Source organism: Eschrichtius robustus, chromosome 13 (assembly GCF_028021215.1).
Source record: "Eschrichtius robustus isolate mEscRob2 chromosome 13, mEscRob2.pri, whole genome shotgun sequence".
Lineage (NCBI taxonomy): Eukaryota > Metazoa > Chordata > Mammalia > Artiodactyla > Eschrichtiidae > Eschrichtius > Eschrichtius robustus.
In genome coordinates, this window is record NC_090836.1 from 101,588,174 (window position 1) to 101,610,484 (window position 22,311).

The 22,311-nt window shown below is 57.1% G+C and overlaps 1 protein-coding gene across 1 annotated transcript; it reads left to right on the forward strand.

The window, feature by feature from the left end:
* The first annotated feature begins 1,123 nt into the window (after positions 1–1,123).
* Positions 1,124–21,453, forward strand: PARVG (parvin gamma). The gene is made up of 12 exons (XM_068561572.1): positions 1,124–1,202; positions 2,774–2,838; positions 4,159–4,261; positions 4,831–4,971; positions 5,805–5,920; positions 7,088–7,143; positions 9,989–10,011; positions 12,133–12,191; positions 12,413–12,481; positions 14,557–14,658; positions 20,796–20,868; positions 21,344–21,453. The coding sequence occupies exons 1-12, from the start codon at positions 1,124–1,126 to the stop codon at positions 21,451–21,453; spliced, it is 996 nt and encodes a 331-aa protein (XP_068417673.1).
* Positions 21,454–22,311: the final 858 nt, after the last annotated feature.

Consider the following 22,311-nt stretch of genomic DNA (forward strand, 5'->3'; position numbering starts at 1 on the left):
AGGGCAGGACGGAGCCACAGACAGTGCCCCGGTGTCCCCAGGCTGGCTGCCAGCGTGACAGGGTGGCCACAGCCCTGCGAATGCTTCCATCTCACCGCAGCTCTGGGCCCTGCCGCTCCAGCCAGGCCTCCCCGGGGCTGGAGCTGACCACCAGCTTCGGCTGCATGAGGCCCCTGCCCCGAATGTCCGCTTGGGATTGGGAGTGCTGGGGAAGACCCAGGGGCAGGAGAGAAAGTGGGGGGGCAGGAGAGAAAGTGGGAGGGCAGGGCCGTCAGCCGAGCAGGAGAGGAAGTGAGTCCAGGGGACCAGGAAGGAGGTTCTGAATCTGCCGGGCCCGGGGGGAGCCTGGCCCCTGCCCCCGGCAAGGACGAGGAAGGGTACCTGTGGGCTCTGGGAATGCTGGCCCTTCCCGGCAAGCAAAGAGACCCCCAAACCACCATGACAGACCGGGGTGACGAGCTCAGAATTGGGGCCAGACAGGGCCAGGCCACCCCCCTGAGAGCCCAGCCTGCACGCCAGCCCCGTCCACTCACTCACAGTCTGCGGTGCCTCTCTATGTCCCCCCGACTCAGGCGCAGGGCCCAGAGAGGACAGGCCTGCTGTCCCCCAACCCCGCCCCCGCAGGAGCTCCTGGTCTGCAGATGGCACCCATCGGTGTGTTCACCGCAACCAGCCATAGCGGCTCCATGCGGCCCGCCCAGATTTCCCCCTGGAGCTCAGCCCGAGGGTCTTCTAGATCCATGAAGCTCTGAGAAGTGGGCTGCTCCCTTGGTCCTACTGCCCAGGGTGGGTGGGCTTCCCGTGTGCTGCAGTGGGGCCATGGGCTGGCCGCGCTGCACCCGACCAAGGACCCCATCTCCCGGGCAAGCCTTGCCCAGGTCGAGACCTCAGTCGCTGCCTTTCTCCGCACCTGTGTCCTGCAAGGATCGGCTCCGAGCTTCCCTCTCACCAGAGGCCCCGTCCCTTTGCCCAGGCAGCGCGGTGACTTGTCCATCCAAAGCCAGCTCCCACCCTCTCTCTCCCTGTGCCTCCTGGTCTGGAGGAAACGACACACAGAGTGAGTTTAGAGTGACTCGGATGGTGATGTCCTGTTTCCTGCATCCCCAGGGCCGGCAAGGCAGTGATGGAGCCGGAGCCCCTCTACAACCTGCTGCAGGTCCCCGGGAGGGTGGACCCACCGGCCGGGGAGACACTCTCACAAGGTGCCGGGCCGGCGGGGGGTGGGGGGATGGATCTGCCTTGTAAGAACCGAACAAGCCGTGCTGGGTACTGCATTGCTTTTCTAAGTTGTCAGCTGGACACCCGGTTCTGTCCAGCCTCTGCCTATGCCTTCTGCTTTATACTTGACCCCCTGCTTCTGGAACCTTCCCCAGAGTTATCCCCGTATCCCACATAACCGCACACCTCCAGGTTAATGAGGGTACTGATTGCTGTGTGTGCGCACTCTGGGCTGGGGCTGTGCTGAGAACTTCTTATACGCAGCACCTCACCTATTACTCTGAGGATGGGTGTTTTTACCTCCTTTTTACAGACGAGGAAACTGAGGCACAGGGAGTAACGTAGCAGAGCACCAAGTCCAGGGTCGCGGGGCTGACCCCGTTAACTGGCGTTCTTGGTTTATAAGTGGTTTCGGGTTGGAAAGCATCATGAGGAAAATTGCAGTTCGGGTGGTAGGGCTTAGTGATTTGAAAAAATATTTATTTTTTGTTTTAGAGTTGGTTTAGAGATACTGAGAGTTCTGGCAGGCAGAGCTGGAACATGGTATGATGCAGACTGGCAAGAAATCTGCTCCAGGAAAGGGCCACGGCCATTCACACACTCGCTCGCTCTCTCCCCAAGCGTCTGTCAAGGGCCCGCCCTCCTCTCGGCAGAACACACGGGGCTGGGTGGTACGCAAAGGTTTTCAGAACGTCTAGACGTCTCCAGCTGGGCCACGTGAACACAGAGGCAATGCATTTTGTGGATTTGGCAAGGCGGCCCCACTGGGTGGCTCAGTTTCCCACCCCATCCCCAGGTCCCCCTTGGCCCTGACCCTTGTGGGTTCTGAGGTTCTTAAACTTGCAGGAGATGCTGGCCCAGGTCTTAGGGCTCAGAGGACGAGCCAGGCAGCCTCAGTGTCGTGCCCATATGGGGGAGCCAGACAGATGCCGGTGAACTCTGTCCTGGCCCCTTGGAGCCCAGGAATCTGGGCTCATCTGAGCCGTGGCTCCTTCTTATGTATGTGGGTAGAGTTGCCTGGTAAAACAGGATGCCCAGTTAAATGTGAATTCCAGATAGACAAGAAATAGTTTTCGACTTAAGTATGTTCCCAAAATATAAATACTGCAGTGTCTGAGGATAAGCTGGTGTTCATGAGGGAAATGCAGGGGGGAAGGGCATTCGGGGGAGGCTGGAAGAGCATGGGCAAAGGAAGGGAGGTGCAGAGGATGAGGCGTGTCCGGGAAATCAATCTCTTTGGAGGTTTGGTGCTCAGGGTGTGTGTGTGTGTGTGTCTGTGTGTGTCTCTGTGTGCGAGTGCGTGTGTGTGTGTGTGCGCCTGTGTGTTTATGACTGTGTGTGTCTGTGTGTGTGGGTGCATGTGTCTGTGCATCTATGCATTTGTACATGTGTGTGTGCAGGAGTGTGTGTGTGTGAGTGCACTTGTATGCACGTGTGTGTGCATGTGTGTGTGTGCGTGTGAAGCAGCGCGACCGATTTCCTCTTGTGGTCGAGGTGCCAGCTCTGGGGGCGGCCTGCAGGGTCCCCAGGCACATATGCTCATCTCTGCTTCCAGGAGAAAAGAAGAAGTTCCTGCCACCCACTTCCAGGAAGGATCCCAAATTTGAAGAACTGCAAAAGGTGTGGCATCCTTCTCTGACCCTCTTTCTCTGGAGGAGTCTTTTTGTCTTCCTGGGGTGGGGACCACAGGCCGCCCCCTCCCCTCCCCGACCTCAGGCTGGTGGGTGGCGATCCCGCAGGCCCCTGGGAGACTTGCTGAGTGGCTGTGTGAAGGGATATTTATTGAGCACCGACTGTGTGCCTTTACGTACATGATGCCAGCAAACTTCACGGCAGTTGAGAGGGATCTGTTGGCACCTGCATCCCAGGGAGCAGATGGTGAGGCTCGGAGAAGTGACCTGACCTGTGGGGGACACATGGCTGGCCAGTGACAGAGCTGGGATTTGACCCAGGTTGTTGGCCCCCAATCTTGTGCTCCTTCTCTGGCTCAGCTGCCCAGGGCAAAGGACAGCTGGCGAAGTGGGCAGGGATAGGCGTGCATCACCCACTTCTTGGTACTCTTCTTGGCTGTAGGACCAGCTGGGCACAGGCTTGGGACCTCCATTTTCCTCTGCCCTACTTCTGTAGTCTCCATGGGGCCTTTCTGTTGCCTCCTCCAAGGAGGCCTCCTGGCCTGCACCACCTTTGACCCCCTAGAGGATTTGTGGCCCATTTTCCATCCTTTTCTTCCTCCTTCCCATTCTCTCCATCCCCCCCATCCACTTTTCCCTCTACTGGGCCCTGGGACACAGAAGAAAACCTGGTGGCATGCTGACACTTCATCTTAGATTGGGTTCCTCCAGAAGCTGATCCTGAACTAAAGATTCAGGTGCAAATATTGAGTTGGGAGGTAATCGCAGGAGACAAGGAAGGGGAGCAGGGAAGTAAGACAGGTGGGAAGGAGACACCCAGGGTGGGTGATGGAGCAGGTGATGGTTGTCAGAGCTCAAGCCGGCTGGGAACCTCTGGGAGCCAGTATGGAGCGGGCACCTTGGAGGCTTCCTGCTGGGGCAGAGGAGCTGGGGTGTTTATCCACCAAGTCCCGTGTAGCTCGGGCTGCTCCCTTAAAGGGATGGGGTGCTGCTTCTCTGCACTTCTGACCTCCAGGGACAGCCCTCGGGCTTTGCTGCAGTTTGCGGGAGGGGGCGGGACACCAGCGCCCGTGTATTACCAAAACCTTACACAGAACAAACAATAGCCCGCAGTGCTCAGGTCTTCGGGAGCCCAGAGCAGGCCCCTGACTCAGCCTGGGAGATCAGAGCAGGCTTCCCAGAGGAGGTGATGCTTTTCCTGGCCTTGAAGGATGGGTAGGAGCTGGCTGGTGGGAGGAGGGCAGAGCTGAGCCTGGTGAGAGGCCGGGTGAGGAGTGGCTGCGGGCTAGCTGTCGCTCGGGGCCCGCAGGTGCTGATGGAGTGGATCAATGCTGAGCTCCTGCCCGAGCACATCGTGGTCCGCAGCCTGGAGGAGGATATTTTCGACGGACTCATCCTGCACCACCTTTTCCGTAAGTGGCTGCTTCCAAAGCTGGGCAGTCCTGGAGGGCTGGGTGGTCCCGACTCCCCTTGGGCCAGCCTGGGGCCTGCTCAGTGCCCTCTGCGGTGCCCTTGGCAGACTGGCTGCAGGACAGTCCCATGAGCTACGGCTTCCTGAGCCCTTGCTACGGAGCAGGTGCAGTTAATCCTCAGAACAACTCTGTCCTGTGACTATGCTCGTTTTACAGACCAGGAAACTGAGCTCTGGGAGGACTGGTACCTTGTCCAAGGTCTCACCGTGAAGAAAGTGGGGGAGCCAGGGGTCTCGGCTTTAACCACTGGGCCACCCTGCCCCACAGGAATGAGAAGCACGTTGATGTGTGGGAGGCTGGGGGGTGGGGCACAGGGATGGTCAACGTGAGGTGGGCCCGGGGCAGAGCTCACCCCATCATGCAGCCTGCGTGCCCCGTGAGGAAGGGCAGCACCCTGCCTCCCTGGAGGAAGCAGACTAGCTGTGGGTCCCCTGCAGGGGCCCCAACTGTCCCCCCCCGCCAGCCTTTCCCACCCTCTCTCTCCCTCTTACTCCTTCTCCTGCCCTCAGAGAAGCTGACTGGAGTCAAGCTGGACGTGGAGGAGATCGCCTTGACCGCGGCTAGCCAGAGGCGCAAGCTCGCGGTGGTCCTGGAGGCCGCCGGCCAGAGCCTGCAGGTGGAGGAGCCGCAGGCCAAGTGGAGCGTGGAGAGTGCGTGGGGCTGGTGTCGGGGCCGGGGGGGGGGGGAGGCAGAATCACAGCCCCCCTACTCGGGGTGCGGGGGGTGCTGCCTTGAAGCATAGCACGAGGGTGATAAAACGCAGCCTTGTCCATAATGCGGCCGCTGCTTGCTGAGTTCCAAGCATCACACACGCCCTCATCTACCTCTTCAGATGGGCACTAACCGTCCTGCTTCATTAATTTAGCTAAGTTGCATCTGCAGTGCCTGCTTGTAAGAAATGAGAGTGTGCAAAGCCCCACCCCGTTAACCATTTGGTATGATTTCCTGCCATTCCAACCTCTACATCTTCCCCATTTTCCAGATGAGAAAACCGAGGCCAAGAGACATTGAATAGCTTCACCAAGGTTGGGTGGTGAGGATGTAACAGTTTTCAAACCCGGTTTTTGTTGGGTCCCCTGCCACTACCTTTGCCACTGCAAGTCTCACATTCAGTAATTGACGTTTGTAATGTTGGCCCTGAATCAGGTCGCATTCAGCATAAATCTAACAATTTGTTCACCCAGGGCCCTGCTGTGGGACATTTCGCTGTTTAAACAGCACTGCAGTGAACATCTGTGTGTTAAAATCCCCGTCCACAGGGTGGATTGTGCCCTTGGGCTGTACTTGCAGAAGAGGGATGACTGGGGCAAAGTGTGACTATTTTTAGGTTCCAAATGTAGGTCTCCGGACCTCTGCTCTCCTGAAGGCTGGACACAGAGCTCCTCGGCCTGCAGAGGGTGGTTGTGACGATAAGGAACCCACCATGTGGCCCCAGGTTTGGTCGTCCCCCAGGGCTCTGACCTTGTGCCCCCTCCCCTCCCAGGCATCTTCAACAAGGACCTGCTGGCCACCCTGCATCTCCTCGTGGCCCTGGCCAAGCGCTTCCAGCCGGAGCTGTCCCTCCCGACCAATGTCAAGGTGGAGGTGATCATCATGGAGGTAAGGCGCAGGGCGCCGGAGGATGCCTGACGCTGGCGGAACATCTCGGGGCCGTATCGCCACACCCTGGGTGGGGGCGTGCTGCACGGGGCGGGGGCTGAACTGGGGTGAGCTCCAGGGAGCCACGAGAAACACCAAATCCCACCAGGACAGCAGTGGGGGGTTGGGCCGGAGCTGTGGGCGGGAGATGCTGAGAGGCCAGTGAAGCCACGAGGAGGGCTGTGGGCCGGCCACTCCCACCTGCTCAGCAGACGGCACCTGCCTGAGGCATCAGGAAGGTCCCGGCTGACGGCAACCACGTGGGCCGTAAGTGACCATCTGTTCACGGCCTTTCTGGAGTCTCCACACCACTGGGCCACAGCCCCTGCCCTCTCACTGTGATGGTCTCATCCCTCGACAGATGGGCGTGACAAAGGTTCCAGGGACCTTTCTGGGTTTCTCCACCCACGGGGCGCTCCCTGTCTAGCACGTGCAGGACTTCTGCTGTAGCTGATGCCCCGGGAGTCCATGCCTTCTCTCTCAGACAGACCCCGAGCACCACAAACAGGCCCCACCTGCTTCCGCTCCCCGCTCTCCCCTCCCCCAGCCCCTGGGTACCTGGGGGCCAGCCGGCTTCCCTTTAACCCACCCGACAGAACACGCTGAGTCCAGCCAAACTCGGGAGAATGCACTCTTACTTGTTCAAAACTTGAATTGGACTTGAATTCTCCACTGAGCGGTGTCATGGCTTTGTTTACATGTATGTAAATCAGAAGTGACTTCATTCCTTCATGCATTCACCCACTCATTCATTCACTCACTCATTCACTCATTCACCCACCCACCCACTCACTCATTCATTCATTCACCCACTCATTCATTTGTTATTCAGATGAACACGTGTCCATTGATACCCTGTGAGCCAGGCACTGGGCAGACTTTGGGGATACCTGGGGAACGAGGCAGACACGGTCCCCATCCTCGTGGGGCTCAAGGCCTGTGGGAAGAAGGACAATTAAGCTGGCCGCAGTGGTGAGGGCTGCCCAGGAGGCCCCCTTGAGGAGCAGATGAGGCAGAGTAAACTGGGTCCCTCGGGGCTGCTTTGGCCACTACAGTCTCCTCTAGTGGCAGGCATGGTCCTAGAATTTTCTGTGGTTCCTCCTTTCCATCCCCTTTTCTCTTTCCTAGAGCACCAAGAGTGGCCTGAAGTCGGAGATGGCGGTGGAGCAACTCACTGAGTGCGGGTGAGGGAGGGACCAGGGGCGAGGCCGGCTGTGATTTCTCAGGAATGGGCGGTGGAGCCTGGGGCCTGGGGTCGGGGGTGGGGCAGACCTGCCTGACCTTCTTGGGAGGGGCCCTCACTCTGCCGACCCCTCTAATTGCTGCGGGGCCTGCACTGGCCCTCACAGGGCTCGCCCGCCACCCTCCGCAAAGCCCGGCAAAACAGGCAGAGCTGGGGTCAGAAGGGGCTCTGGCCCTCGGTCACGAGGTCACACTGCAGGCACTGGGGGCCAGGAGGGACCCGGAAACTGGGGTCTCTGGACCCCAACCCCAGGCTGGTTTCCTAACACCTGGATCCGGGTGCTGCCGGGAAGCCTTTCCCTCATCCATGGTGGGGAGATTCTGCAGCCGGGCGTGAAACTTACAACCGGTGCCAGGAGGCAAGGGCGCCGCGGGCTCGCTCATACCACCAGCGCTTAGTGAGCACCTACTGTGTACGGGGTGGGGCTGGGACCTGGAGTGCCCAGGTCAGCCAGCTGTCGGCCTTTCGTCTGTCCGCGCACGCAGGACACCAGAAGTCCATCAGCCAACGAGCTCTCCCCTCTGCCTCGACACCCACCTGCACAGCATGTGCTTCATGGCAGAGGTGGAAACACTCACATCGGGACGAGGGCCGGGCACGTGCGCTCGGCAACAAGAGAGCCTCGGAGTCCTGGGGTCTGGGAGAAGCAGGGGGTCCCATTAGGCGTCTCTGAACTGCAGGCCGCAGTTCAACCTTTAGAAGGGCCTTAGCAGCGCGGGACCAGGCTGGCCTGTGGCCTAAACTCCTGACTGCCTGGGTGGTAAAGGAAACCATACATGTACCTCGTACCCCCGACCCAAGCCCTCCAACACCCCAGCTGCGTTGTCTCTCCAGGGAGACGCGGCCGCTTTGCATTACTGGACTCCCTTTTGTTGGAGATTGTAACTGACCTCAGCCAAGGGTCCCTCCCTCCTGCCACCTGTAGGCTCACACTTCCGGGCACCTGCCCAGGTCCCTGCCCCGTTCCCTGGGTGGGAGCCCAGCCCTGCTGCAGGCCCCTGGGTTTGGGAGGCTGGTTCTGCCCCGTGAATTGTAGGATCTTTGCTGGGTACAGGCAGAATGTTTCTCATCTTTGCAAAGTTGCAAGAGCTGCGGAGGGGCCCTGGCTCTCCCTGCCGGGCAGTATTTCCCCAGACTCTGCCACATGTGGCTGCCTGGCTTCCCCACTTCGCAGCCCACCCCTGTCTGGTCCAAATGTCTTTCCGGTTTTGGTCTGAGAGTGGGCTCCTTGCAGGAGAGTTGTGGATTCTCCTTTCCGGTCTAACACTTACTGAAGGCCCACTGTGTGCAGGGCACGGGGCTGTTTCAGCTCCCTTAACCCATTTTACCCTCGGCAACCCCAGCTGGGTGAGTTCAGTTCTCTTCTGCTCACAGGCTGGGCAGCCAGCCCCACCTGGACTGAAATCCCAGATCAGCCATGTCTGAGCTGTGTGCCCTTGGGCAAGTCACTCCCCCTCTCTGAGCTTCTTCACGCCTCTGATAAAGGGGGACCCATGCCTACTTGTTGGGGCTGCTGTGAGAGTTATAGGTGATGTATGTGAGGGGACCTTCCCCCTCCTGTACGCCCCCAGCCCTGAGGTCCTTCCGGTCTACGGCTCCTGGATGTCCACTGGGGATGGGGTGGGGAGAAGGGCTCAAACCTCTGCCAGTTGATGACGGGTAAGGTCTGTGGTCCAGGCGTGTGTGAGCCGAGCATGGCCAACGGCGGAGGAAGCAGACCTCTGCTGGTCCCTCCTGCCAGCGGGGCCCGTGCGCTCGTTGGCCCATTTACCCTCCCAAGGTCACCCTGGGGGGAGGGCTTGTCTCCCCCGTCGAACCACCCCAGTCCCACCCCGACTCGGGAGGCTAAATGACCTCCCTGTCACCCAGCCGCTGAGCGACTCTGCACGGGGCCCTGTCAAGGCTGAAGCTTCAGGGTCCGAGTTTGGGGAACTTGAGAGGGAGGGTGCAGTTAGCGGTCATGGGCGCTGCACCCCTTCTCCCTTCATAGCCCTAAAATCACCCTTCTCAGCCGCTGATGAGCTCGGAAATGTCTGTGAGGGCAGCACAGGGACGTGTGCCCCTCCTGGCAGCTGCCTCCGTGCTGAGCCCTGGGTCTCAGGCTGCCCTCTCCACCCTCCAGGGCCACGGTCGGTGGGGCCGCCCGGCTCTCCAGGGAGAGTTCGGCCTACTTGGGGCCCAGAACCTTGCTTCTAGGAGGTGCGCTGGGGCGGAGAATTTAGCAACAAAGTCAAAGAAAAACCGCTCGAAAACAATAAAAAGGGAGTGAAAGAAGCCAGACACATGAGAGTACATACAATTTCATTTCATAGACGAACAGACAAAATGAAAGGCCAACAAGACAAATCAGAGCAGTGGTAACCTTTGTGGGGTGTAATGGGACGGGGGAGCACATTGGGGGTGCTAGGAAGGTTCTGTGCCTTGTTGGGGGTGGTGATTACACACGCGTGTGCATATGTAAACATGCACCAGCTCTAAAGTTAGGATGCGTGTGTTTTTCTTGTGTGTGTAACATGCCCCCTGCAAACTAAAACAGCAGCCACAGAAAGGACACAATCCAGACATTTCTAGGTGTGGGAGCCTCAGGGGAAGGTTTGAACCTCGTTTGCCGTTTGCTTTCCACGAGGGCCCTGCCTGCTTACAGAGCTGCCAGGAAAAAGCAGCTCCCCAGTTTCTTTGTCAACCTTCCCACTGCCGGGTCTTGTCATATGAAGAGACTACAGGTTTGAGGATGGTTTTTTTTAACCATATGTTTCCTTTTTTCCCCCCTACAATTTTCCCCTTAGCACAGACAAGGACCAACCTTCGAGTGAGTACTTTCCTAATTTAGGGAATCTTTTTCTACTGGATACGTGTGGAGAGAAACATGTCATGATGACAGGCTGATTATTGGGTGCGCTCAAAGTTCCTTTGTGGTCTGCTATGTGTATCTCGAACCTTCTTGTCCGTTTGTCCCTCCTTCTGTCTGTCTGTCCATGGATGCTGGCTGTTCCTTCTTATGATACTGCTCATATGGGTAGAGAGATTTATAATTCCCATCGGCAGCAACTATGGAGTGTTCAGTGTGTGGGCTCTGGAGCCAGGCAACCTGGGTTCAAACACTAATTCCTCCATTTATTAGCCACGTGACCTTGGGCAAGTGTCTGAACCGGTCTGTGCCTCAGTTTCCTCATCTGTAAAATGGGATTAATAACGGCACCCACCTCTTAGAATGGTGGTGAGGGTGAAAAGATACCTTGTGAATGTGCTTAGCACAGAGTGCTTAATAGTGATTGTTCACCAATTGGGCTGCTACTTTTGTGACAGAGATCTTCACCAATCAACTGATTAACCCAGCCTTTCCTTCTTCATTCATTCATTCCTTAGTCTGCCTGGCCAGTTGGTCATCCATCCATCCTTATACCAATCCATCTATCCATCCATATACCAATCCATTCATCTGTTCATCCATACATTCACCCACCCATCCATCCATCCTTCTATCCATCCACCCATCCATCCATCCTTCTATCCATCCATCCATCCATCCATCTACCAACCCATCCATTCATCATCCATCCATCTTAACATGATTTTTCCTCCTTGAACCTTACCCACTTGGGACAAAGAGCTGTATGGGCAAGGGATTCTCACCTGCAGAGGAGGAAATAGTGACCTGCGAGGGGCTTCTGAGAACAGGGGCTGGGGACGGTTGAGTGGGGAAAGGGAGGAGAGGGGAGGCAGGAGGGAAGCTGGTCGGATGTCTGTGTGTGCATGTGTGGAGGGGCAGCCGGAGGACACAGGGGTTGCCTAGGGAGCAGTGTTTGTTAGGGGGCTGCATGAGGCTGGGTCACACAATGAGGGGCAGGGACACGGAAAAGGGCTTCCTTAAAACCATTTCTAGCATGTCCATCCTGTTCTGGCCTGTGCCATCCGAGTGCACATTGGCCTCTGAATTCCTGGCTCCTTCAGGGACACAATTTCACTGACCACAGGCCAAGAGGTCTGGGAGGGACCACTGGTGTTTCCACCATGTTTATTGGTTTATGGGGCATTTTAACGTGCATGATGCTATCTGGTGCTACTTTTCCCCCTTCACTAATGAGGGAACTGAGGCACAGAGAGGTGAAGTGATTTGTTCAGAGTCACACAGCAGCTGATTGGCAGAATCAAGAGGGAAATTCTTCTACTCGGTTTGGGTATTCAGTGCCTGGGGAGCATTCTCCCCAGGGGAAGGTGAAAAGCTGCATAGCTGCGAATAGTAGGAATGCAGCTTGTGGGAAAAGGGCGTTAGTCTGAGGACTTGGCACCTCTGAGGCTGGACCAGTGGCCTGAGCTGCTAAGACGCAGCTCCGTGGGCATGACTCAGCTGTGGAGGGCGCTGGTCTTTTGTGCGCTGTAGCAAAGTCCAGACTCTCTGGGAGGGCTGGGTGCCCTTATTCTGCCAATCCACAAACGCCGCGGAGGAGACCTCTGGGCCAAGAGTCAGTGCGGGGCTGGTCCCTGCTCAGCCATCTATGGCAGTTCCCGTGGGCTTGTGGGTGGAGCAGGGAACCAGCTGGAGGCAGGGCAAGTTCCCAGAGGAAGGGTTGGTGTCCACGGCAGGAAAGATGACTGTTTATTTAAGTCCTACTGTGTGCCCAGCCACCATCACAAATGTGTTATCTGTTCCCAAACTGGATATTTGCAATGACCCCACCTAGTATTTATTATCAGCCATACTTTACAGATGAGGAAAACACGGCCCAGAGAGGGGAGGCGATTCTCTCCAGGCCACACAGCCAGGGGAGCAGTGACTCTGACCCAGACCTGTTCTTTAATTCAAGAACCTTGAGATAAAACTACATCTCACTCGAGACTGGTTATTCTGAGAAACTTTGGTGGAAAAATGTCCCTGTTTGGCCCAAAGATAATAGCATCGTAATGAGGTGTTTAATGGATCTGTCTGCAGAGGATGTCTTTGATGAATTATTTAAGCTGGCTCCCGAGAAAGTGAACGCTGTGAAAGAGGTAAGAGAGGTCAAAGTTCCAAGAGTACCTCCTGCCGCCCGCCCACCCACCGCCCACCTGCCTTGAGTCTGGGGATGGGAGTGGGGCAAAGGGAAAGGAATCGGGACCTCACTCTGCACCTGCTGTGCGCCGGGTGCCGTGCGGGGGCCTTTTTGTGACCCCAAGTGGGAAGGTCGCAAACCCAAGCTGGGGACCTGGGGCCCTTGTTCTTCCCTGGATAGGCCATCGTGAACTTCGTCAACCAGAAGCTGGACCGCCTGGGCCTGTCCGTGCAGAATCTGGACACCCAGGTAGGGACTCAGCTGCAGGGTCTGGGGCAGGGAAGGGGCATGGGGAGGGGGTTCCACAGGGCACTGGGGGCCTGAGCCCATCCTATGTGGCCTGGCGTGTGTCACCTCTTGGAACCTTGGGGTCCTCTTCTCCAATGGGGATGTTGCTGGTAGGCGGTATTGCCAATCAGGGGCACGACGGGGATCCTGTGAAGTGGGGATCTCGGGGTTTGTCTACGCTGTTATTACTTTTCATTGTAAAATAACCACTTTTCAGCTCTTTTTTCAAAATTAATCTTGGTCTATCCAATCCCAAGACTCAAAGCACATGAGGTTTCCCTAACTGCATTCGCTCGCAGCGTTTATTAGGTTGTGCCGTGTGCCAGGAGGGGTTGTAGGTGCCGACACAGCCCCGTGTCTGTGGACTCCCTGAGTTGCCCAGCCCACTGTTCTGGGGCAGGAACAGAATTTTAGGAGGTCAGCCTTCCCCAGTGGGTCGTGGCCTCCCACGAGGATGCTGTGCCCTGTGGTTTCCCTCAACACAGTGGGGCGCAGAGAAGCTGCGAAGCTAATTGCCAGCCCAGGGCCTTCAGGGCAGCAATGGAGCCTGCTGGACCCTGGGCACATTAACTGGGCGTGGTGGTGCAGGGCTCGGGCCACGTGGGTTTTGCTCACACGGCATGACTGGGGGCAGGTGGTGAGGTCAGGTCTGGTCACTGGAGCTGCTGATGTCTCAGGCACAGCCTGACTTTAGCCAGCGGGGAACGGGGTTGCTATACCCCTGTGCCCGGTAGCTAAAGCCGATACAGCCCTCACTATGTGCCCGGCCCTGAGCAAAGTGCTTTGCATACATTAACTCACTGACTCCTCCCAACAAACTCTTTAGGTGGGAACTGATACTATCCCATTTTACAGATGAGGACATTAAGCACAGAGAGGTTAATTAACTTGTCCAAGGTCACACAGCGGTTAACTGGTGGACCTGGGATTTAAGCCCAGGTTGCTGAGGCCAGAGTTTGTGCTCCATCACCACCTCGCACGGCGGCCACGTGAGAAGTCTGTGTGTGACGTGGTGTGGTGACACTGCAGGGTGGAGATAGCAGACTCTGAAGCCAGATGGGCACGTGTTGCTCCTGGGCTCTGAGGACACCTTCTCCACCTTAGCTGTGTGGCTTTGGACCTGGACTTCTCTGAGCCTCAGGCTCCTCTTCTTTTAAAATGGGTACAGGGATGCCAACCTCATAGAACTGTGAGTAATAAATGAGATGATGAGCATCCAGGCGTTTTGTGTATTACCTGACACACTATCTACACATAATAAACAATACATTTGTGGTTTTATTGTATTTTATGTGGGAGTAAACAAGATGATTTCTTAGGTTTATATTCTACCTGTTTCATCTTTATCTCTCCCTTGGTAAAATAATGACATTTGGAGAATAATGGCACATGTGAGGATGGTATTTCGACTGCTGGATAAAAGGGGATATTAAAGTCCCTGGTATTTTGGTGGTATTACCAGGGAATATGCCAAACTAATAGCATCAGGATAGACCTAATATGAGGAAATTCCATTAAGGACTTCACGTGGTGGCTTTTCCTCCAACATTCAATCTTGTGTTTTGTGTCTTTGAAGAGATTGAATAGGATTATATTAGCATATCATGTGCTGGTGCTAGGGTGACAGCTTTATCTCTGAACATACAGACAAAACAGACAAATACAAATGTGGCAGCCAGCAAAATAAGCTCGGTGTGCTGTTCTCTGCCTTCTCCTGATGGAATTATTTAACACTTAACTCTGTTTTCTCCTGGGCTTCTGTAGCTCATGGAACAGTATGTGGTTTAAAAAATGATTTGAAGCTATTTTACAGAAAATGTAAAAATAGCTCATTTTATTGAGCGCATGCTCTGTGCTAGGCAACCAATAACTGCTTTATAGCTGCTGCTGTTTACAACAACTCTGTGAGGTCAGGGTGTCGTCCCCATTTCTCAAAAAGGCTCAGAGAGGTTGTGTGACTTCCGTAGGGTCACACAGCCTGTAAAAGGCAGAGTGGGATCCTCCAGGCTATCTGCCTCCCGTTCCCTCCTTTGTAGTTTGCAGATGGAGTCATCTTACTCTTGCTGATTGGACAACTGGAAGGCTTCTTTCTGCACTTGAAGGAATTCTATCTCACTCCCAAATCTCCTGCGGAAATGGTAAGTTTTCCAAAGATTTTCCTTAGGGGTCTACCTCTGAGTAGACAGATCTAGGAAATTGTCATGATCAGTCTTTATTTATTCACTTCCAGGTGAAGTAAGGGTGAAAGGAAACTTTGTTTGTCCATATGTCTGCCCATCCATCCACCAGCCTCACCCATAGACGCTCACACCTATCCACTGACTTATTCATTCATTCATCCACCCAATTCATCCACCCATTCACCTGCCTGCACATCCACCCATCCACCCATCCATCCACCTGCCCATCCATCCATCCATCCATCCATCCACCTGCCCATCCTTCCATCCATCCACTTGCCCATCCATCCATCCATCCACCCACCCACCCATCCACCTGCCCATTCATCCATCCATCCACCTGCCCATCCATCCATCCATCCATCCACCCACCCATCCATCCATCCACCCATCCATCCATCCATCCCTCCACCTGCCCATCCATCCATCTACCTGTCCACCCACCCATTCACCCATGAACCGGATCCATCATTTTCTGAGGTCCTCTTGGCATCAGGCCCCGTGGGCCATAAAGACAATCCAGCACAGCTCCTGCTTTTGAGGACCGCTCACTCTCCACCCACTGTACTCTCAATGATGTATGGTATTCTAGGGCCATGATGAAGTGCGTTGGTTCATGGTGGGTGGGCCGGTGCGGGACCTGAAAGAAAGCGTGGTTAGTAGGATCTGCAGGAGTCAGGAGAGGCCTTGCACGAGAGGTGGCCGTGAAATTGACTGGGGCTTGGTTCGCAGCGTTAACTCGGGAGGGCACCCCCAGGGGAAGGGAACAGAGTCAGCCAAGGCTTGGATGTGGCAGGGGTTCTGGCCTTGTGGGAATCAGGAGTTCCCACGTGGACCCTGGAGTCTGGGGGGCTGGTTGGGAGATGGCTGCGTTAGTCCGGGCGCGGGGCTCTGGTCTCCGCCTGCACCTCAGGCTTTTTGCCTCTAAAATGTGTTCACAGTCCCTGGCCTGCCGCCCCTCAGACCACACAAATAATAGGAAAGAGTCTGGAACATCACAGAGGTGGAAGCCTCCAGGGGCATGTGGTCCCTGGTCCCCCAGACCCACCCAGGACCCCAGGTGGCCAGCTTCTCTCTGTCTGCACCAGGGTCCCGGGGACGGCTCAGCGGCAACCCAGGGTAGGAGGGCACCCTTTCAACCCTCCACAGAGAGGGGACACCAGGCAGGGCTGGGTGCCGGTTCCCAGTGCCAGCCTTGGGGCGTTTCTGGGAAAAGGAAAGATTTCTGTCCCCTTTGATGTCCCCATGGCCCTGGGGCTGGTTCAAACCTCAAGGCCTGCCTGGGGTTGGGGGGTGAGCCTGTACACCCTTGACCCTGGCCCAGTTCCAGGCTCGATCTGTGCCTGGCCCCCACGTATCCACAGCCCTGTCTGTACCTGCTTCTGGCTGCAAGCCTGACCTACCCGATCCCCTGCCGAATGTTCCAGGCCCGCCTTCCCAGCCTGCCTGAACCCCGGCTGCAGCCTCACTGCCCGCCTGCGGTCCTTACTCGGCCTGGGCCTCTGGCATCTCCAGGTCTTTCCCAGGCCGTTCTCTAGGCCCATCCTGCCTCCTGCTTTGCTTCAACCCCCTTAGCCGGGTGGTCGGCTCTGACCACCTTATCCCCTCTGAGCTCTTGGGCATCCTATAGGGCCCCGAACCACGGCTACTCTCACATTCTCTTGGAGTTCCTACCTGCCTCCGGCCTCACCTGGCCCTTTACCCCATTTCTCCCTCACTCCATACCCCTGCGAGGGAGGCAGGGCAGGGTTGTATCTCCATTTTACAGAGGGGAAAACTGAGGCTTCGGGACATGCCCAGGGCCATCCAGCTACTCAGTGGCAGGTCTGACACCAGGACTGGCCACCCAACCCTCAGCCCACACTTCCCCCTTTGCAGCAGGAAGATGCCATCTTTGTGGCATCATCTCCACCTTCCCAGGAGGCAGGGGCGCTCTTGACTTGAAGATTGATTTGGGGCTCAGATTCCCAAGAGCTGAGAAGCAAACAGGCTAGAGCAGTGCGGTGTTCGTAGCTCTAGTGGTGGTAGAAACAGTGGTCAACACTTACTAAGTTCTTGTCCTTCACCAGGCACTGTGTTAATCAGCTATTGCCACGAAAGTGCTGTGTAACAAACCACCCAAACGACCAGTGGCTTAAAGCTGCAATCCTTCGTTCCTGTGGATCTGCGGGTCGGCTGGGTTTGGCTGCTCTAGGCTTGGCTGGGCTCCGTCACTCACCCGGGGTGGGCTGGGCGTCAGGCCATCTAGGCCAGGGTCACTGGGGCCGTTCAGCTCCGTGCCACGTGCTTCTCGTCCTCCCTGGGACTGGCAGCGAGCCTGGCATGGGTTTTTCACGGCAACGGCAGTGACACAGAGACAAAGCAGAACACACAAGGCGCAGGCTCAGACCTGGGGTGCTGTCACTTCCTCTTCATCCTCTTGGCCAGAGGAGGCCCTGCGGCCTTGGTGCAGAGGCGGGAGAGCCCTGCGGTGTGTGGTGTAGACACGATGCAGAACTGGGGCCAGGGAGGCGCTCGCCTCCCTGGATGAACTTGCTAATTCCTCCCAACATCGGGCCTCTGCGTAGGAACTACTCCCCATCCCCATTTTGCTCTGGGGAAGCTGAGTTCAGAGGGAGCTAGTAAGCTGGTCAGGAGCACACCACCAGTTAGGGTCGAGGTCAGACTGGCATCCAGGCTCGTCTGTCTCCAAAGCCAGAGCCGCCTCCTTGCGTCATTCCGGGGGAGCCAGAGTGAGCCCCATGGGAGACGGGGGCGGGTGGTGAGCCTTTCGAAGGCCAAGAAGGAGGCTCGCCCGGAGCTGCGGGGACAGGGGGGCTTAGGTGGGTCAGAGCGAGGCTGAGACCGTGGCACTGACCTTCATCCGGAAGGCAGGAGGCCTGTGTGTGATCAGTGATGAGGGTGGGAGGATGGAGACGGGCAGGTCACACGCAGGCCCCCTGGGGACGAGGGGCTCAGAACAGCACAGGGGTCCCCTCTCTGTTACTCAGGTGTTGGGGCTTCATGGGATGTCAAGGTGTGATCACTATTTGCTCACCTCCAACCCCTAGTTAGTTACAAGCCGGGGACAAACGTCCCAACTTCTAAGGCCCCTGCGTGCAGGCAGCCTGCCAACTCCACCGGCTTTAGGACCGGCTTCAGGACCGGCTTCCAAAGATGAGCCACAATCTATGTGGGGGAAAAGAAGCAGCCTCTCAGCTCAGACCCCAAGAATGCATTTTTATGGACTATTGTAGGAAATCTCAGCCACAGGAATGTGTAATAAAAATGCTGGGGAAGTCATTAGCTGAAGAGGGCAGGAACAGCGGCCCTTTCCGAGGAATTGTTATCTCCGCAGTGTGGCCTCTGGCAATTGAATTTCTCGTTATCAGACCTTCTTTGCCAATGGCAAAGGTTGCCATTCCCTGAGGGAAGAGGAGTAGGGGTGGAGGAGAAAGGCGATCATTTTCTCTGCAGAAATGAAAGCACCGGGGCCAAGAATCTCTGGCTTCTTCCGACATGCAATTACTTCTCCCGGGGACGATTTGAATGCATCCTTCTGGGTCGTAACCTTCTCTCAGCTCCATACTTTCATCATCTCAAACTGTGCGCGGAAGAAAAATGATGCTTTGGGTAGAGCGTGGTGGGATCAGGCTGGAGCCTGGGGCAGCTCTCCTGGTCAGACTGAGCACCACCGTGGAGTGTGACTCATAGAAACAAGTGCGATCATTGCTCTAGTTGATGGCAGCAATTCTCAAATCCCACGAGGGCAGGCAGTGGGTCTGGGTTTGCCCCTGTTGCGTGGCCAGCGCATAGTAGATGCTCAATAAGTATTTTTTAAATAAGGGAAGGAAGTCTTTCCAAGACACTGGTCCCGTGAGCTGCTCTGTGACAAATGGATCTTATGGTCAAGTCACCTGGGAAAACACGCACAGTCTTGAAGGCTCATGACACACCAAAACATATTCAAGGCTCTGAGAAGTCCTGCAGCGGAGGATTTCCATAGAACTTTGTCGAAGCCAACATTTCCCAAAGCTGTTTGGCTTTCTGCACCCTGGACCACGCTGTGGGGATGTGGGCTTAGAGGGTGAGCGCATCAAAGGCAGGGCTGCGAGGCGGGGGAACCCAGCCCGGCTGTCTCGTTCTCACTCTGACATTTACTTTCTGTGCGCCCTGTAAATAGTGTTCATGATGTGAATGAGAATAATAGCGACAGTTGTAACCCTCATTTTCCAGTCGGGGGAAGACTTGGGGACAAAGGCACGGGACGAGCAGTGGAGGTCTTAGCCCCTCACTCTGAGGTTTGCTTCCACCTGGTCTGGACCTCCCCAGACGTGTGTCTCACCTGCTTGGGAGCATTGGCACCTGTGACAGCCTTGGTTTCTTCTTCTTGACGGGCTCTCGAGGGGACAGCCCTGCTGGGCCGCTGACCCAGCCTCTGCCACTCTCTCTCTTGCATCTTGGACCCAGCTCAGGGCCTCTGTCCATGTGATGCTCTGTCAACTCTCCCCCGTGGAGAAGGGCTCCGCTCACTGCCTTCCAGACCCCTGTGGTCCCTGCACGGCCACCAGCTGCCAAGGAGGACTCTGGCCCCTTGCCCGGGATGTGGCAGGAGTCCTTGGCGTGGGTGGAAGATGGTCCCCCTGACCCTGCCCTGTGCCCTTGGACCGGGACGGTGACCTGCCCCTTTCCCTCTCAGACAGAGTTCTTTCTCAGGGGCTTCAGGCCCTCCTACACGCCTCACTTCCCAGCCCTTGTAGGAGCCTGGACAGCTGGAATTTGCAGGGAAGCCCTGGCTCTGCCTTTATTATTCCACCTTCAGGTCTTGCCCTGTGGTTCCAATCCTGTGTCCACCATCACACTTGGATCTACACGGCAGCTTGGAAAGGCCTCTGGAAGATGCACTATTCCCCTTGTACAGATGAGGGGACAAAGGCCCAGGCAGGACACATGCCTTGTCTGACCTGTGACTTGTGACGTAGTGGGGCGGGTGCACAGACATCTAACCCAGATCTGCCCAGACCCACCAGGAGGTGACTGCAGGCGGCCTAGGCAGGGCGGCCTCCTCGGATGGGCCTTGCTCATCTGCTGCTCTGCCAGCCGGGTCTCTGGGCCCCTGGCTAGGTTGCCATGGGAACTGCCTGGCCCGTTTGAAGCGGGCTTTGGGGCTGGGATGGTCGGCAGATGGGGAGGGAAGGGACCGGCACTGCTGGCCACCAGTCTGGGACATCCAGTCAGCACGGTGGGCCTGAGACCGTTGAAGGAAGGACCTGCTTGAGGTGCCAGTGAATCGGGGACTCAGCCAGCTTTATCCCTGGCTCGTCCTGCCTTGCCCCATGTCCTCTTTTTACCACACCAGCCTGCTGCCCCAAGGAGAAGGGCAGGGGTCTTTTCAGTGGGATCTGAGGCCCCAGGGAGAAACTAGCTGTGAAAAGGCAGGGCTCCACTGACAGAGGGGCGGCTCTGAGCCGAGGGCTGATGGGGCTCCCCAGGGCCCGCCACCCAGGGTCCTGGATCGGGGGAGATGGTGGAGACCCCGCTTTGCAGGGAGCAGGTGGAGGCCCCAAGGCGCCGAGGGACTTGCTCGAGGCTCCCCAGGACCGAGCGGGGATCCGAACCTGGGTGGGCCTGACTCTGGCCCGGGCATTCTCCTCAGTGCTGGGAGCGGTGTCTCAGGCGCCAGCCCAGGCAGAGGGGTGGCACAAAGGGCAGGCACCTGGGTAGAGGTGGCTCCTCCAGCCCCCAGTCTACTTTGCAGGCACCTGGTTCCGACACTTTCCGTCCTGTGAGCTCAGATGAGCCCTGTGGCCGCTCTGAATGTCGGTCTCCTCATCTATGCTTTACCCATGGAACTCAGCTGTTTGTTCCTGAGGGAGTCTCTGTTGCTCACGGGTTTCGGGGCTTCTTCGGAAAAGATCAGGATGAACCCATGCTCCCTTCCCTGGCTAGTCCCCTCACCTGGCAGGACTCACCCCCAGGTGTCACCTCCACCAGGAAGCCTTCCCTGATCCCTGGGCTGGGTGCCTTCCTCAGGGGCTGCCTTTCCCACTAGAGGTGGCCTCCTTGCTGCACGATGGGTCATCGTGCTGACATCTGATGGGGTCTTGTCATTGTAGCTACACAACGTCACCCTGGCCCTGGAGCTGCTGAAGGATGAAGGCCTTCTCAACCACCCCGTCAGCCCCGAAGGTGAGTGCAGGGCACTCGTGGGCAGCCAGCCTCGGGCGAGCGCCACCGAGCGGGGCACGGGGCGTGGGGACAGCCCTGTGTTGGTGCAGCCTCTTGCCTGGCGTTTGCTGAGTTTTCCTATGAGGGGCACTGTGTCCACAGCTCCTACCCACGCCAGTGGAGGATGGCCCTGGGGAGAGGAGATGGGGGACTGAGGTCCCTGGGGATGGGCTGTGCAGAGGGCTGAGGCCTGGAGGAGTCACAATGTTGGGGGCCCCACAAGTGGGTGCAGGGGAGGAGGAGGAGGTGGCACACCCTGTGATGGGTCCTGGGACTCAGGCCCAGCTTGACCAACTGTCCTGGTTTGCCGGGGTTTCTCCCGGGTTTAGCACTGAAGGCCTGTGTCCCAGGGAACCCCTTGGTCCCGGGCAAAGGTGGATGGTTGGCCACCCCCTGCCCAGGTCTGAACCCTGCCCTGCTCTCCCCTGGCTGGCAGACATCGTGAACAAGGACGCCAAGAGCACACTGCGGGTCCTCTACAGCCTGTTTCGCAAGCACAAGCTGAAAGAAAGCGCGGACGGGGTGCCCCTGGAATCCCCAAATTAACCTCACAGCCCCCAAAATCTGCTTCTCAGAACCTGCCTGCCAGGCCCAGCTGGAGGTCCTGAGGGCCGCAGAGGGATCTCCTCACTGTCCAGCCAGCCCCTGGGCCTCCCACTCTTATCCTGTGTGCCTGCGGCACTCCCCAGCCCCCCTTCCCTCTCTGCTGTTTCCATCCGTCTGAATATCTTTGAACTCACTAAGCGTGGATTCGTTCTGAGCCAACCTCTGGCCTCGCTCAGTTTCTTTTAACAAATGTATTTCTGGGAGGGATTTGGGGAGCCTGCCGTTGTCCTGGGAAGGGCCCCGCTAAATGTGCATGAATATGAGCTGACCCCCCACCCCCCACGCAGCCTCTCTCCCCACAGGGTGGGCGTGGGAGGGGCTCTTGTCTCTGAGGCCACCCCTGGGGCAGCCGAGAGCCCAGCGGAGCTGACCTTCATTGGGGCCGAGGGTCCCGCCCTGGAGCCGGACGGCCCCTCAGGTGTCAGGGTTGACCTGATGGCAGAGACCCGCCTGCCCACACTCAGCTACTGCAGCCCGCCTGCCTCTCGAGTGGGGTGATGGCCCCAGCATCACCCTCCAGAGGCAGGAGCCCTAAGTGGCTCCAAAACCAGGCCGCTGTGCCCTTCGGGAAAGTCAATTCAGTTACTTTTCAGAGGAACTGTGGCCCAGGCCCAGCCCTACGGCCGTGATGGTGAGCTTTGCCCAAAAGTCACAGAGAAGACGTCTTTGTGGCCGATTAGTGGGTCAGATCGTCTCCCAGTCGTTCCCCAGGGAGCTGCCGTGTGTGTGTGTGTGTGTGTGTGTGTGTGTGTGTGTGTGTGTGTGTGTGTGTTTCTCTCTCTCTTCCCTCTCTCTCCA

What these genes read in the sequence shown, in the direction of transcription:
- PARVG (XM_068561572.1), top strand. Translation starts at nt 1,124, where the DNA reads ATGGAGCCGGAGCCCCTCTACAACCTGCTGCAGGTCCCCGGGAGGGTG. An exon ending in CGGGGAGACACTCTCACAAG is followed by an intron (nt 1,203 to 2,773) that starts GTGCCGGGCCGG and finishes CTCTGCTTCCAG; the next exon opens with GAGAAAAGAAGAAGTTCCTG. An exon ending in AAGTGAACGCTGTGAAAGAG is followed by an intron (nt 12,192 to 12,412) that starts GTAAGAGAGGTC and finishes TTCCCTGGATAG; the next exon opens with GCCATCGTGAACTTCGTCAA.